This window comes from Echiichthys vipera (genome assembly GCF_963691815.1).
Source record: "Echiichthys vipera genome assembly, chromosome: 23".
In the NCBI taxonomy this organism is placed as follows: domain Eukaryota; kingdom Metazoa; phylum Chordata; class Actinopteri; order Perciformes; family Trachinidae; genus Echiichthys; species Echiichthys vipera.
The window spans coordinates 8,473,178-8,489,645 of NC_139848.1; the positions used below are offsets into that span (position 1 = coordinate 8,473,178).

A 16,468-nucleotide genomic window follows, 5' to 3' on the forward strand; every position below is an offset into this window, starting at 1 on the left:
CAGTAAAAGCAGTGTTTTGTAAGTCAGCTGATAACTGCTGATACCAAACAACAATCTAAATTATACCATGATGGAGTAGGCATTTTCTGACCCAACTGTAAAGACTCTTAAACACTACAAAGCTTATTAAATGCTTAATAATCCCTCACATTATAATGCCTCAAATAACGAATGAACAAGTGTTTACATTGATTACTTCGCCAGTCTACTCTGGGTAATAGAAGGGTATCCTGAAAGAAGTAGAAAAAGCAGTTACTACAGTAAGATAAGTGGGAGCACTCAGACGAGAGTGCCTCCACCCGACTGTGAAAAATGTCTGTCCGACACACACTGCGCTCGCCCGGTGAGATAGAAGCAACATCCTCCAAAATTCTCCAGAAGCCCATAACCATTTGCAGCTTCTGCTCAGATAAAATAAGGCACAGAGTGTACAAAAACATGTTATATTCGCTATACCATAAGGAGGTAAAACCGAATAGATGCAGCATTTGAGCAGGAAAGTCGTAATTAGTTCAATTTAAAGAAGAATCTGAAATGAATGAATGAAATAGTCAAGATATTAGAAAATTAAGAAAAAACTCAATCAGAGCAAATATGGACGTTTGCATGTAGTCCCTTCACAGACACAAAAACACTTATCTGTCGCTTCATATCAACAGAGGATGAGATATGAGTAAATACTGTATCTTATCCTACCTCATGACTCAGTGTGCCATCATGCTGCGCCTCTCTGCCCGACTGTGTACTAATCCTCAGGCTGCCACCAGCAGAGGGAAAGGCTCCAGCAAAAAAAAAAAAAAACAATAACCACAACTGCAGCTAAATTACTTTACGTTTGAGTCTGTGGGGGTGGGGTGATGAATGGCAAAAAATGTTGTTGCAGTTAAGATAACAGAAAGTGAAGGAGGAAAAACAAAAGAGAAAGAGAAATGACAAAAGGTATGTCCAAAACAGTGATGGGGTCAAGTAGCTCAATCCCTTTTTTCTACTTTTATTGCCCTTTTCTTTTTTTCTAACAATGAAAGAGCAATTTATGTACAGAAATGGCAATTGTATTATTATCTGCATTTCTATTATTGTCACGTGATGCATCCCATCTTGTTCCAGATGGTCCAATCGTCGCTAAGCTTCCTTAAATTCACCAGCCAATAGGGTTTAAGTGCACTGACCGCTGTAACCTTTTTAGACTTTAAATATGCCACAAGAACATTAACCGAGTGAAGAGTTAAGCAGCGGGAGGAGGAGAGAGTGCAAGGAGGGAAATAGGTTTAGGCTCACTAGAGATATTTCACTTTAACTGTCAAGCAAACTTTCTTGAAACTTTTGAAATGTCTTAAACAATGAATGATGAATTTGCTATTTTTACATCAACGGGATTAACATTTCTTAAAAGAAAGATAGTTGACGTTTTAGTTGATACACTTGGTAAATGGAAAATGGACTTATATAGCGCCTTTCTAGTCTTCTGACTACTCAAGGCACTTTCGCACTAATTGTCACATTCACCCATTCATACAGACATTCACACAGATGGCAGTGGACATCTACAGACCATCTAATCTAATCTGACCATTCACACCACATTTACACACCCATGCGCAGCACAGCGAGCAATTCGGGGTTCAGTGTCTTGCCCAAGGACACTTCGACACGGGGACCGGGGGAGGTGGGGATCGAACCGCCACTGAGCCACAGTCGCCCGTCACACTTATAAGAGTTAGATGGGAATCATACATTTTTCACAGTATTATTGTGAATGTATACCCAAGAGCAACAATGCATTGCAAAATATTACAACTGTCAGCAAGTTTGCATCCCCATTTTTCTTTCTTCACACCTGAATGTGTGTAACAAAACAAAAAAACGTCTGATGTTTGCCATTTCTATAGCGATGTTACATTTTAAAGATGGAAACCCAGCCACTGACAAAGACAGATAAAAAGAGCAAAATGCATTTATATTCCTCAACCAAAGTTTAATCAGTCTTCATGTAAAGATACGGAAGACTCCGCAGAGAGTCAGGGGTGATTTAAAGACATGGTGAGAGTGTCAACCAGCGAGTGTGCTCAGACTTTGTTCTGTCCTTGGAAGGGCAATTATATGTATCAGGGTATGGTGGGGTGATGGAGAAAGGAAAGAAAGAAAGCCAGGAAAAGAGAAAGGGTTGATGAACAACACCCTGGGTTTTTCCACTTGCCAGAGATTCACTGTAGAATTCAAGGAGAGGTGATATATGGCCTCTATCCTAACATATGCAGGGCTTGTTTTATCCACTCTCACAGTCCTGCTTCGGGAAACCAGACCCCCATTATAGAACCACTCATGATTAAAACCCGATGAAACAGATAGTCATCATCACCACTGTGGACTGACAGCTTAGTCTCATGTAGTATTGGTAGTGATCTTTAATCATCTTCTCTCCCGTTATTTCTAGAGAGGTTCGTGTTATTTTTCTTGCTGCTTAATTCTCAATGAGAAAGGGAAAACAAAAAACATTGCTGTTTTTTTGAATGACTTGGACAATGAAATTGTCAATGGAATGCCATCACACGTTTAAAAAGTGCTACATATTGATGTAGACAGGCTTGATGAAAACTATCTATTGAACAGACCGTGTTTGTATCCAGAGTCTAGATAATGTGAAATAATGTATTTCAAAATACAGGTCAAACCAAGGTTTTGTTTTTAAAATTGAATGCAACACTGAGAATGGCATGTGTACCTACTGTTTTGTTATATATATATATTATCATTGTTATAGTATATTTTGCATATTTTGTTGTATATATTATTGTTTATAGCACACTGTGCACTGTATATTTACACTATGTATATATTGAATTCTATGTATGTTATGTACAAAGTGTTTTATTTGCTGACCCACTACTGCTGTAACAAAATAATTTCCCAGTCTGGGATCATTAAAGTATTTCTAATATATTCTACCTTGATTGTATCTAATACACATTACTACAGGAGTCACATGACAGTGACAGAAATGGTGCATCTTGTCGACAAGGGTCATGTCTGGATGGTAACCTTAGATGCGATAACTTTCCAGACAATCTATGCTAACCACACCATATAACGCCAATGCCTAACCATAGGACTCAACGCCGATGCCTAACCTTAGCCATCTTGCAAGACTTTCTCAAATCTTGGGTTACAATGTAGACCGATTATAAGAACACTTTGACATGCAGCCATGTTGACTTCTTTGTGGCATGCTAGCGATGTAACTCCAGAGATCACTTTATCTTTCTATCATACACACAACATGGCAACATACCGTATGTCGACAATGCTCATTTTCGCCTTGTCCCTGATAAATGCTCTCAATAATGTGCTTACTCATCATTTCCAAGAAAAGACGTCTCCCTCCATGCAACATCCCTGGTTCGCACTTCAGAAGAGACCCTAACCGAAGAAGACTTCTTTGGGTGCTGGTCGTCAAACGGTTTCCAGCCACTGGGAGCTGTCAGAGGAGTCAAGACTTGGTCAGAGCTGACTGATGTGAGGTCAGTGCTGAGGTCAAATGATGTCCAAGACGAGTCGGAGGAGTCAGAAGGGCTAGAGTCCACCTTCTCTTGCAATCCATCTCTTATGTCCATGGTGCAATGAAAAAGGGAGAGAACGGGGCAGGAAAAAGCTGGAGAATAATGATAAGCAACGAAGCTGACTGAGACTTGGAAGAAGTCGGACAAGGAGATGAATGCGTCAAAGGATGGCTTGATAAAGCAAAAGCTTGGAGTGGATGAAAAGAAGGGAATCGGATAAATGAATGGAACGCGTTCTATCTGTGCACTCCTACTGGCCCAAGGCTTTTCACTCTCCTCTCTACTCTCTCAAAAGAGTTCTGAAAAGAGCGAGGGGGAAGAACGGAAAGACAAAAGACCAATCAGGAAACACTAGACAAAAAAGATGGTGGTATGGCTGTGAGGGCAGGAAAAGAAAACCTCTCAGGGACTGAAGAGGAAGCCAGACACAGAGACCAGAGGGTGGGATGGAAAGATGGGACCAAGCCACTGCAAATGGAAGGGGGTGAACACGTTATCAGGTGATAGGTGCGGGCAGCAGCACTTATGAGGTGATATCTCACATCTCGTTACAATGCATTTTTCCCCACAACAATTGAATCATGTGGTAAGTGGCTAGAGACGGAGCAGGACAGCAAATCGATTGGAGATGTGTGGAGAGGCTTGAACTGGTGGTTTCTGTGGCCACATGATAGCAGCAGGCAAGAGAGTGCTGTCTTGGGTTACAGTGATAAGCGGTTCATTATAAGAAATCTAAGCCAGTCCAAATACAATTAGGGCTCACCACTTAAACCCATTAGGACCCTGATATGAGGAAGCCAGGTTAGTCAGCCTCCAATAGGTACACTGGGAATAGACTAAGAGCTTTGCTCTGCAGATAGTAAAGGTACAGTATAGAGGTAGAGGAGACTTTGCTTTTGACACCTTTTCCAGGGTATTCAAGCATGCACCTATAGTTCAACTGCACCAGCATGGACAATAAATCAGACTTTAAATACTTGTTCAATTAGAAAGGTCTGACGTAAACAAGTCTAGGTTAAGTATCTACATAGACATGCATCGGTTTTTCTCATCTCTAAAATGCGTTTTCAAACTTAAACAGGGTCAGCAGCATTTCCAAATGTCTAGATGCCAGAGTAGCATAAACATAAACATAGTAGTGTGGATGTAACCTCAAAAACATGTCCAGCAGCACCTTCAAAGCTTACTAACATGTTAAGTCAATGTGCAGTTTTTCAGGGAGTCATGAGCTAGTGACTAATTTACACTAATTTAAAGTTGGCTATAAAAGGTGCTGGTAAATTTATTTTTTAGCTTTTGGACAGGGTCAGGCGAGCAGTTTCCCCCTGCCTCCAGTCCTTATGATAAGCCAAACTAATGGACTCCCGTGAAATGAGAGTCCTATGTTCTTCTTAAGAAGAGCTGTGACATTTATACTAGTAAACATAAAATACCTGTGCTTCTTAGGTATGGTTACAATTTCAAAGCATACCTCCCAAAGCTTGCTATTTAAGCATTCAAGTTAGTCAATTGGTCAGACACTCCTGTTCAAGAATATCACAAAGGGACTGGAGGGTTCAGTATGCTTCACATATTTCACTTTTGATTGACAACAGTGGCTGAGGCCAGGGGGACAAATCAATTACGGGATGGCAACCCTATGACCTCAAACTCTTTAATCCTACTGAATGAGATATAACAATATTTTAGAATCAGCTTTGGCCATGTGACAAATGTTATGCAGTGTAACTTTGCCTTACTGAGTCCCTCAACACAATGGTGTTTCAAACCAGTTCTAAAAAGGCCCAATATAGGGTTTAAGGAACAACATATGGATATCTTTTGTCTCTGGTCCACCTCCACTTAGCCCTAGAAGGCTGCCATCCATCTCCAGCAGAGAAGATAAGGGTACATTGATTCGATCAACATTCCAACTTGTTCATTAACTCTCAACGGACAGTTGCATTATCACACCACTACGATAACAGCTCCGTCTTTCCACTTTGGCTTCTTTACAAAGCACCTTCGACTATATAGTGTCAAACTGGTGCAAAGTTAATTTAAACAAGCAGCACTAGATAAGGTTTGCTGTGAAGTCGCTCAAAGAGGAACAGAGGTGTTATGTTAACAAGGTCGGCAGATTCAAAATGTCAAGCTGCGGCAAAAACATAGACCAGTAATTTCTACTCATAGAAGGTCAAGCTCATGAAGCTCCCCCGTCTACATTTAACTTTTAATAGAGGGGTGTTCTGTGAGGTTTTCTGGAATTCGAACCACATGAAGAAGTACAAAGGCAGGAAAAGACGCAGATATGAGCGGGCATCAAACAACATAGTATGACACACTGGCACATACAATGTATATGTGAATAAGATGACAAGTTTTAAAAGTGTTTATTCAAACTCAATGAAGAAAATCATTGACAACACAACAAAAAAGTCTAACAGGCTATGCAAATCAGAGCTCTGTACATAACACGGTGAACATAGATGCATTGTATCAACAGAGCCCATTTATAAAGATACTGTATAAACGCATGCATTTGCTCAAGAAACAACTAATCACGTATTGACTGGTACGGAATGAGCCTTGTCAAGTATTTTGTAACAGGGTGAGTCAGTGGTGTGCAGGAAAAAAAAAAACATACTGATCAACAGGTGTTTGGTATTTACAGTTGTGTAACCATAGCGATTGCTTTTGTTGCATTCACAAGAAATCCCTAGCATTTGTTTAACTGTTCTAAATACATGGCATAAAGCGTTATGGTGTAAATTTCTTTTTGACACGTTCAAACAAGTGATTGTCTAACCCTTCTGATACAACAACAATCTTTCATATTTGCAAATACCAACAGCCGCAGTCTGTATATTAATATAAAGATGAAGATTATCTTCAGGACAAGATATTACGGCACTGCTCTGTGTACAACTGAAGGAGCAACACGTGGTTTCATCTCAGGTATGTTGTGCACAGAACACTTATTCAATTTTACCGCATGTGCCGTATCATTGCTGCTAGAAGGTGGATACAGTGAGAGGAAGCGGCAAAAACATGAAATTAGTAAGCAGATAAGACATTTATCAGACATGCACAGGAGGACAAAAGCAAGAAATAAGAAAATCTCTCATCGACATGACACATCCTTAAAGTGTACTACTAGGGAGAGATCCACAGGAAAACACAACATTACTCAGCTTTTTTTAAAGAGTCGGTAAATCAGAATTGCTCAGCAAGACGAGCGAAGTGTCTCCAGGACAGGAGGCGCAAGTCCTACTGTGGCTTTAGAGGAATCCTTTCTAGAAGCTGATCACAGGTGGCGCCTCATTGTTGAGCGCTAGCAAAAAATCACTACATAGCTACCGAACAGGAAGACCAGCAATGCCCTAAAGAGTATCCAAAATGAGTTTTTTAAGTGGGCAGAGCAAGAACACAAGGCTTTTAAACCTGTTTCATTTCTATGAACAGGCCACCCTATTCCAATACTGTGAAAAACGACAAAGTCAGAGCAGTGCTGTTTGTATCTGTGTTTAAGCGCTTTTGTTTTGGCAAGCCTCTAATATCTGAGAGACTTGAGAACTTTCCAGCAGTATCCTGATATTATAAAGTAGAAAAGGGACCTCAAAACAGAAAGGTAGCACATGCTAACTCAAAGAACTAGACATGCCTTGGAGCGGAACACTGACGCCAAGGTGGCTTAACATGCAGGACAGTCCCACAAACAGAGTATGGGCAAGGGTTAGTGGCATGGCAGAAGGAACTGGTTCCACAAGGCAACAGCAGGAAAACTAATGTTAGGCCAGAGAAGAAGAAAGGTTGGTCCAGGAAAATTACAACACAGCTGCTCTGTATTCCTGTGCACGCGAGCCCCGGGAGTCTAGACAAGCTGAAGGGAAGGTCAGGGTAGAGAGAAGCAAGGGAGGCAAACACAATGGACCGACGTCGCCTTCAATAAATCGGCCTTGGTTGTTTCATGTTGTAGTGGGCCTCCGATGCTGACACATATGCAGACTCGGGGAAGAAATCCTCCTGGAACTCTGCCAGAAACCTAAGAGAGCGGGCGGTAAAGGGAAGTACAAGAGAGTGAAAGTGGTGAGATACATTTCCAGCAATGTTCAGAAGCCCTCTCTGTTCACGTGAAATATTCGACATAAGCCGTTTTGTCATCTGATACGATTGGCTTACGTGCGAAAAGCAGTGGCAGGAGAGCATCTCGACTGTCACGTCCCAGTTCACTTGGACTTCTGGTTTTTCCTAGATATCCCTGGCTCATTCCACATAAACCCTAGACCCCTTGCCCTCTGCCTGTGGGTATATATGTCAGACACAAAGCCCCCTCATCCATCCCTATAGAACCAATCGCTACGACAGAAAGACTGAGAACATGAGAATGACCGACCAACAGAGAGGGAAGAGTGAAAAATCCCCCTCCTCCTCCTCCTCCCATCTAATCAGTAGCGGGGAAAACTAATCCGGAATCTTCTTAGTATCCGCTACTCGGCCAAATCCTCTAAATCTTGCCATCTCATCTTAGCTCCACCGGCCTTCCTAATCTCAATGCAAACAAATTATCCTCATCAGAGAACTTAAGAACGCTTTGACAAGGAATAACAAACAAGACAACCTAATGGGACAATAAAGGGAACATGTGAGTACCGCACAGTCAATTAAATCAAGCAGCTCGATTTCAAGAAATTACTTTTTTGAAGCCCAGTTCTTCGCTGCAAATTAAAAAAAGTTGATTCAAATATATTGGAAAGCACTAAAAAAAGTCTCAATACATATTTATCAATCAGAAAATTGTTGGGGTTTTTGGCTCTTTGGTGCCAGAAATTCAGTCTTCCAATGCTAATCTTTATTGCTGTTGGATCAGTAATAACACAAGGCAAGCCGCTTTAGGCAGACACATAGTAAATCAGCGTAACGTGTGCATACACATGTGCACACACACCCACACTTAATCATAATCATTCTTGCGGAGAAAGGGAGAGTGAGAGATCAACTGTGGCCAAATCCCAGAATGCACTGCCCTTCAGTCTCTGCGACATCAATCAGTTTTTGCCCGCTCGGCACAATCTGCCACAAGGCTGATTTCAGAGTAAAAAAAAGGCACGAGGCTTTCCCAAAAGACATCAGGGATTTTGGTTTGTGTCAAGTGTCCTGCAGAATCTCCAACGCGGTGAAAATATTAATTAGTTACTGAGGAATAAGTCTGTATTGAACACTATCAATCCTATCTTGGTGACTTATAGTTGAGGAGACTGAAACTGCAAAAGCTATTTACCTTAAAGCAATTCACTCCTCTTTGCAAGTTACTGTCAACACCACTCTGCAGAATAATATTCTTTGAAAACAGATGCACCAGTGATTTGCACTCCAATGTCACTGGAGTGAATTTAAAGACTTTCTGCCCATGGTTCCCAACTATGGATGACACTGCACAATATGCTTTGCAAAGATGAGTCGCTAATGCTACTGAAAAGAATGAGGCTTTCGATTTTATTACAGTCAATTTATGAGAAAAACAATCTGTGCATCACATATGTAGTCGAAAGCTGTAATCTTCCCACATGAACGCCAGCTCGATCTATTTTCAGAAGACCACCTGATGATTGTATGGCACCGAGTACTGAGCTCCAGTTTATTTATTAATTTATTTGTTGAGTAGCAGAATCAAGGTAATTTTGGCTCTCAGACTCCAGTTTGTCCCTGTGCCCACTCCACTGATGGGTTCAATGTGTTGCTCCACAGCACTGCTTGGTGGCAGAAAGTGGTACTGTGTGTGTTTGATTAGAGAATGAGAGAACCTAAATCCCCCAGGTTTGGGACTGGCTGAACTGAAGATCGCTGGGGAGGATTTAAAGATTAGACTCCCGCGCTTGTGTAACGCCCACTCATCTCCCTCCCTCTAATACATGTGCTTTCTCACTCCACCCCCATCATGTTCTCATTTACTTACTCTTCCTTGCCTTTTTGTTTTGGTGTTTCTGGTTCTCTTGCTGTTACTATGCGAAGCAGGCTACCAGACACTACATTAGGGTACTGTGCATAAGGCATAACATGGATTTCTCAACGCTGTTCTAGAGACTAATAGCTCTGAGGTCCTGCTCCCCTCTCCCTGCCAATTAAGAACTTCCTGCAGCTCAACACTGGGAGTTACCATTCAGCGTTAATGCTTAGCTAAGTCAAACGTTGGTTAATGAACCGCGCAGGTTATTAGCATGTGCAATGCAAGGTGCATTTTAAGTCAAAGTGCTTCCCATTTCGGGCTGCCGTTAATTGAATGCAGCACCTTGTCTTTTTTTTTTTTTTTTAAAGATTAAAAAATAATTACACGATTTCACAAATTCGGTACACCTGATGGCACAATCCATTTTTCAAGAAGGTGGTGATATTTCAACATTACGCCTGAATGTTTCAGTGAAGAGACTGTAAGCCTGTGAAACCTATACCTAATCTTTTTAAGCCATTTCAATTACTGTCCCTCTCTTGCTTCATAAAGAACTTAACTCTAAGACCTCTTATACGTAAAACAAAATACACAAAATTCACTATACCTGAGAAAGAGTTCCAAATGCTTGACAAGAGCTCGGAGATTCCTCTCAGGGATCTGCATTTTCCCCAGGATCTCAGGAAGCTTTACTGGAAGAAAAGCAAGACGAAGAGCATGGGAGTAGGAAGATCAGAAGGGCATCTCCTCCATCATCACAATCAAACCACTGATAATCATGAAAGAGATGTGAACCAATGAGAGTAAAATGATCTGAGACACCAACCAAAAAGACGCAACAGGTGCTGTGATCCGTACAGGTAGGAGGGTGGGGGAGGCTGGTCATGCAGAGGGTAGTTATCAGGAGTCAGCCTCCAACTTAGGACCTGGTGGATAGAGAAAAAGAAAAAAAGCATTTAACAGAGGAATTTTGCCTGGTCTGACAATTTCAACTTATACAGGTGGCTTACATTCTCCCCCTGCAATGATGGAGGACATTTATGTAACTATCCTAATGTCCTTGAGCAAGACAAAGTTTCCCGGTTAATAGTATGTTCATCACACACACATTTTTTATCACCTCATTAAGCTCGTTGTTTCTCCGGCTCGAGAGGCCGTAGAAAGGCCCACTTCGCTCTCTGCTTGGTGTCAAGGGCAACGGGGAAGATGAGCCACTGTGCACTGGGGTTTCTGAAGAGAATGAATAAAGAACAACACGCATACAGATCAATTTATAGCCGTGTTGCTTATCGCTGCTGAAATACGGTGAGCAAAATGCAACAATGACCACAAGGATTAAAGCAAGCAACAAAAGGTTCTTCTTAGGAGAGTATTAAGCACTTGAGAGGGGATGAATGTGTGAGGTAAGAAGTGCAACAACACCATCTACTGGGCAAACTGGTTACTACAAACACAAAAAGTTACACTACACTGACTATACAGAACGTTTCATGGAATATATTACATGAAACCTTGGACATGGATTGTCATCTTACTTCTATCAAGGTTGAGGAAGAACCTGGGCTGGGATGAGGAGTCGACTAAACGGTGTTTGAGCTGCGGGGATGCTGTGGTGCTGCCTCCACCTGGATCGTTACATGCATTGCATTAATATATGCATAATACCTCACAGGTGTGCTTCACAGAGCCTAAAATATCACATAAATGACTAACAAAACATACAAGCAAAATACATTGTTAAATCATTTTTTAAAACAGCACCAAATCTAGTAAAAATGGATTACCTCCACTGCTGCCTTCAGCTGGACGGTCACCTCCCGATGTGCTCCTGGTGGCGCGCCTGAGGGACTGGGACTGGTACGAGATACAGTCCATGTCGGGGTGACGCCGGCGCTTTGGGATGGGGGCAGGGGGGGTGGGCGTGGTGGCAGAAATGTCGCTCAGAGCTGGCTGACTGTCTGTGGACTGGGGGGTGGGAGGGTTGTGCCCCAATGGGCTGGGGCTGCGCTCTCGTTGAGCACTTTAAACACAACAGAAGAGAAAAAAGTCTTAGGTAAATGCACAATATTAAAATGCAGTCTGAAAAAACACATTCCACTTGTTTTATTATGGCAGACTTACTTGCTGGAGCAGGGGGAGCCTTCATTGACGGCTAGGAAAAGCCTGGAGGAGCTGACCTTTTTAAACTGAGCTTGTTCAGAGGAGTAGAGCAGGATCATCGGTAAGGTGAAATCAAACGTGATCCTCAGGCCGTCGACCATCTCCTTACACAACTCCTCACTTTAAACAAAGGAAATTTAAAGATTAGTTAGGGGTTCAGAATCATACATGCAATCTCAGCTGGACATAGGTAGACCTTCAACTGGGAACAAAATGTAAGAAATACCACAGTAAAGATGGAGTCTCCGATGTTTGTGCAGACTCACCTCTTCTCTGGAGGGACTGGCTGTGGGCCGGTGTTCTGTGTGGTGTTCTGCTGACGCCGGTACCTCTCGTTGGTGATGAATGCTTTGTTGATGGCAAAGTGCTTCACGTAGGACTCGAGGATGTGGACAACATTTGTGTGGCAGGGAACCATCACCAGCTAGGAGAGTAAAACATGGCTAATTATGGGCAAGGCTTAAGCTTCCATATCTTATCATGCCAACCAACAAAATGTGCAACGCTGTCTCTTAGCTGTGACATGGACCTTCTTCCGCTTGTTGATGTAAAAGCAGTCATCTTCCAGTTTCTTCTTCAGAATATCAGGAATGTTGATGTCAACGTGGACGGTCTTCTCCTCACATTCCCTTTTAACATTAATGTCAGGCTCAACTCTCTGAAACAAAGATATGAACCTTCAGGTGTATGGTCTGTGGAAACTAAGTTTTCAAGAGTTTTGGCTTCTCAAACTGATTATAGTAAAGATTTAGAACATAATAAAGGAATTTAAGGATATATACTACACTACACGCTCTGCTTACGGCTTTCTTACAGTGCAGGCTCTTTTCTCTCTGCTCTCGCCTCTGCTTGCAATTCTGAGCCGATATTCATGCTTTCATCTAAGATAAATAACGAGCAGCGGCTCCTGGATACCTATAAATCACTGGGACTATACACTTTTTGTGGATAGCAGACTACTGCCATAATTAAATATTCTTGCGACCTTCGTACTGCTCAACCTTGGCCTACCCATAGCAAAAGCCTGCAGTGAGACGGAGCCAAAGCTAATTAGCAGCAAGATGCCTCCCTTCTCTGAAGACGACTACCACAAACTGCTGGGACCAAAACCCCCCCGCCCGATTCCTAGATTCCATCCCTTAAATGACCCACTGCATCCTCACCCACTGACCCCTCTCCCGTCACTCGCTTCAAATCCAGTTCTGGCCAAATCATCAAAGACACATCATGCACCATCCCCACCTCGACGACAGACTCATCCTCTGTCTCAATAGCCTGATAACAGTACAGCACGTTCAGTGACTTGTGTACAAAATACAGCAAGCTCTAACTGATATGTGCTGGGCTCAGACTACAGGACGGACTGTACTCAAGACTTTTTCCCAGGATAGGTGTTGTGCTATTTCTCTCAATGCTTTTTATGTTTCACGAATTACCTTGTTGTTGAATTGTGCTATACAAATAAACTTGCGCTGCCTTGCAAGTTGTTCCAGATAACAGCCTTAGCTATATGCATGAAATGTAAATGTCAGCCAGTATTTTCCCTCGTCTGAGATGCCGAGGGATCTTATCCTCTCACCATTTTCTTGATAACCTCAGAGAAAGTGCTGTCCCCACTATTTGAAGAGTCAGGGTCAGAGTCGTCCCCGTCACTGCTCTCTGTGGACGAAATCAAACCTAGACAGAAACATATGGAGGGATTAATTTAATTGCTAAGGGAGACTGGGAGGAAAATACAAAAGGCATGACAGATTTCTCACATGCGTCATCACTGTCGTCCTCTTTCGGTAGAGTCTTCAGAGAAGATTTAGTACCAGATTGACGTCGCCGCCTCTTTGCCCATCCCTTTCTCTTCCTACCGCAAGGAAAGAAAGACACAGTATCTTTATCAGTCTGGTCTAAAGATAGAACAAACTAATAGAAAGGTCAAATCCAAAATATATGGACAGAGACTGGACACTGACATGCAGTGCACTGGACTTGCCTCTCTGAGATCAGCAATAAAACTTTTCTAGCCTGATAATAAGGTATCAAAAGTCATTAAATGCGGCCTACGTAATACAAGAAAATACACTTAATGGTTATATATTTTGATGGTATTTACCTCCATGACTGAATGAATAAAAAAATAAAATGGACTTACATGCGACCTACAGCTTTGCGAGCCAGTTTATTTTGTAAGTTACGGTTTTCTTCAGTGTCCCTTAGGACATGATCTTCTGCAGCCCAACGATCCCAGCTACCCAAACAAACAAACACACACAAACACACATATTGAGAAAATAAAAATGTCACAGACCTGCCTGGTTTGAAAGCAGAGGTATAGCTACATCATTACACAAGTTGATGAACATGAGATTTTGCAACGATAACAACTACAATGAGCATGATATTAAAGTAGGGAGTTGTTAATCTAATGTTAATCAAAGCAAACCACCTACCTTCTGTTCCAACCATTGAAGTGAATCCGGTACTTTGGGTATTTTCGTCCAAGTTCATCTGAACAAATCAAGACATCAAGGACCTGTCATGTGAACACAAAACAATAAGAACATTCTTGCTCAGGACTCATGTGGTTTGAAGGATAGTGCTTCTAATCACAGTTCAGCTGATGTCAATACATATTTGACATGCACATATTTCTTTGTTTCTGTAATAGAGATGCACCGATTCAGGATATCGGCTCCGATATTGACTCATTCGCTGGATCAGATATCAGATGAATGAAGCTGATCTAGTCACTTCACTTCTATGTTTGTTTATGTCAAGCCCGATGCCTTCACTCACATGGCAAGCTATATGGTTCATTCACTCAACAGTAGGATCGGTATCGGCCGATACGCTCAACCCATGTATCGGATTGGATCGGAAAAAAATGGATTGGTGCATCTCTATTCTGCAATAATATGATATTAAGTGGGGGCAGGACTAAATCCGCACTACATGCTTCTGTTACAGTATGGTGATTGTTCGAGATAAATACAATTCATATCACATCAAATACTCATAAGCTTTAGACAAGTCAAGAGAGGTGGGTGTACGTGCATTTACTCAAGTTTACTCAACTGTTCTTTAGCATGTTACAGAATATTACCATGGTTTTTCAGTAATACATATTATGGATTTTGTTGTACTATTTTGAATGCTACCATACTTATTTGTTACATAAAATTGGCCTGGCTCCTGATTTAGTATGAACAATTGAGCATTTTCAGGCTAATGAAGAATTATCTTATCAATAATAGGATGCAGCATTCATCTTACTTTTGATACTTTAAGTAGCTAGCATCTCATTTTGCTGCAAACTGTTGAATGCAGGACATATAACGTTTATTTAGTATTGCCAGTTAAATAAAAATATTTGAAGCTTTCCAATATTGCAACTCACAAACATGCAGTTAAACAACCGTTAATGCTAACTGTTAGCTAACTTCGGTTAGCATAAGCCAGGCTAAACTGGACCGATGTAAACAAACCCTCTGTTAGCGTTAGCTTGCTAACTAGCCAGCTAGTAAAAAAACGCACCTCAGAAAATAATACTAAACTAGGCTAGAGCTTTTTGTTAGCTTGAAGCACATTTAAATTATGTTCTCAGCTATCATGGAATGACGTTGAAATAGGCAGTAAATCAATAACGGATAGCTACATTGCAACTAAAGCGTTTGGACAAGGTTAGCAGGGCGGATATGTGGTGCGTTTGGGTTATTAACGCTCCAAGAAACGCACCCGGAAACCATGAAAGGATCGTAATATTTGGCGTTATATGAACAGCTAACGTTATTTTTCTGGGGCCTAAGTGGTGGCAACAGCCGCTTCATAACTTCCGCTCTTTAAGTGAACAGCCTTGCTTTACCAATATAAAGTATTCGTTTGCATAAAGTCGAAATACCTAAGAGCTTAAATCGCTCGCACAACACATTACCTTAGCGTCGTACAACACTTTAGCCTTGGAGGGGTCGGGTTCAAAGCACAGGACTCCTTCTCCTTTGTGAAATGGATAGTTAAGTCCCTGCGAATTCATTTGTTCATGGCGACGCGAGGGAGAGGGAGCATCGATCTGATCTGGACATATAAAAACTCCTTAACCCTTTCGTTTCCGAACACTTTTCTGTGAGGGGTGGTCTCTCCAACCAAAACACACACTGGAGGGATGGCGCTGTTGTGGGATGAGTGCAACTAATGCTGCCTTCACGGAATCCTCGTAATTTCCCCTCCTCACATCTGTGGAGCAGCGCTTAGTTGCTGATGCCTTGATAACTTGACAACTGCTTATTTTTTTGCAAATTATTACTTTCATACCATTCGTGTGTGGGCGCAGTTGGATAGACTCAGCCCGAGAAAGTATCTTCATCCATAGTGTACAATATTGGTGCTTTGTTGGATCGTTTACAACTGTTATTCTCAATCATTTTCACAGAACACTGAAGGCAGCGTGAAAAAGGCAATTTAATACATTGAAAAGGCCTCTCACGGACACCGTATTAGCAGTGCAATATCAAAAACTGGCCAATAGATGACAGTATACGAACACGACACATGTCCACGTGAAACTCATTTGTTTTCATTGTAAAGTCATCGCCAGACTGCTTTTGATCCACTTTAATTATGTATTATACGTGTAGGCTGTATAGTCTACTTATTAGCAGCACAACAGTAAAGCAGCACAAGCCTTGATACTAGCCTATTTGTGTCTGACCATGTGTATGAGTGACATCATGAATATTAGGTTTCTAAACTAAATGATCCCCAGATAACAGGGCTCAGTGTATTGCTAAATGTGAAACAGATTTTTACTGTAGTGCACCTGTGTTTAGTCCAATTGTAA

At 41.7% G+C, this 16,468-nt stretch overlaps 1 protein-coding gene across 1 annotated transcript; it reads right to left on the bottom strand.

Moving 5' to 3' along the window:
• Positions 1-5,912: 5,912 nt before the first annotated feature.
• On the bottom strand, positions 5,913-15,764 carry LOC310964546 (MSL complex subunit 3-like). The gene is made up of 14 exons (XM_083937723.1): positions 15,566-15,764; positions 14,085-14,167; positions 13,787-13,882; positions 13,404-13,498; positions 13,223-13,320; positions 12,173-12,301; positions 11,910-12,067; positions 11,605-11,763; positions 11,268-11,503; positions 11,019-11,108; positions 10,604-10,713; positions 10,310-10,409; positions 10,091-10,175; positions 5,913-7,581 (listed from the first exon to the last, which is right to left on the bottom strand). The coding sequence occupies exons 1-14, from the start codon at positions 15,662-15,664 to the stop codon at positions 7,482-7,484; spliced, it is 1,638 nt and encodes a 545-aa protein (XP_083793849.1). The 5' UTR covers positions 15,665-15,764; the 3' UTR covers positions 5,913-7,481.
• Between the last annotated feature and the right edge of the window lie 704 nt (positions 15,765-16,468).

What these genes read in the sequence shown, in the direction of transcription:
- LOC310964546 (XM_083937723.1), bottom strand. Translation starts at nt 15,664, where the DNA reads ATGAATTCGCAGGGACTTAACTATCCATTTCACAAAGGAGAAGGAGTC. An exon ending in CTGAGGTTATCAAGAAAATG is followed by an intron (nt 12,302 to 13,222) that starts GTGAGAGGATAA and finishes TCTTTGTTTCAG; the next exon opens with AGAGTTGAGCCTGACATTAA. An exon ending in CTTCCTCAACCTTGATAGAA is followed by an intron (nt 10,714 to 11,018) that starts GTAAGATGACAA and finishes CATTCTCTTCAG; the next exon opens with AAACCCCAGTGCACAGTGGC.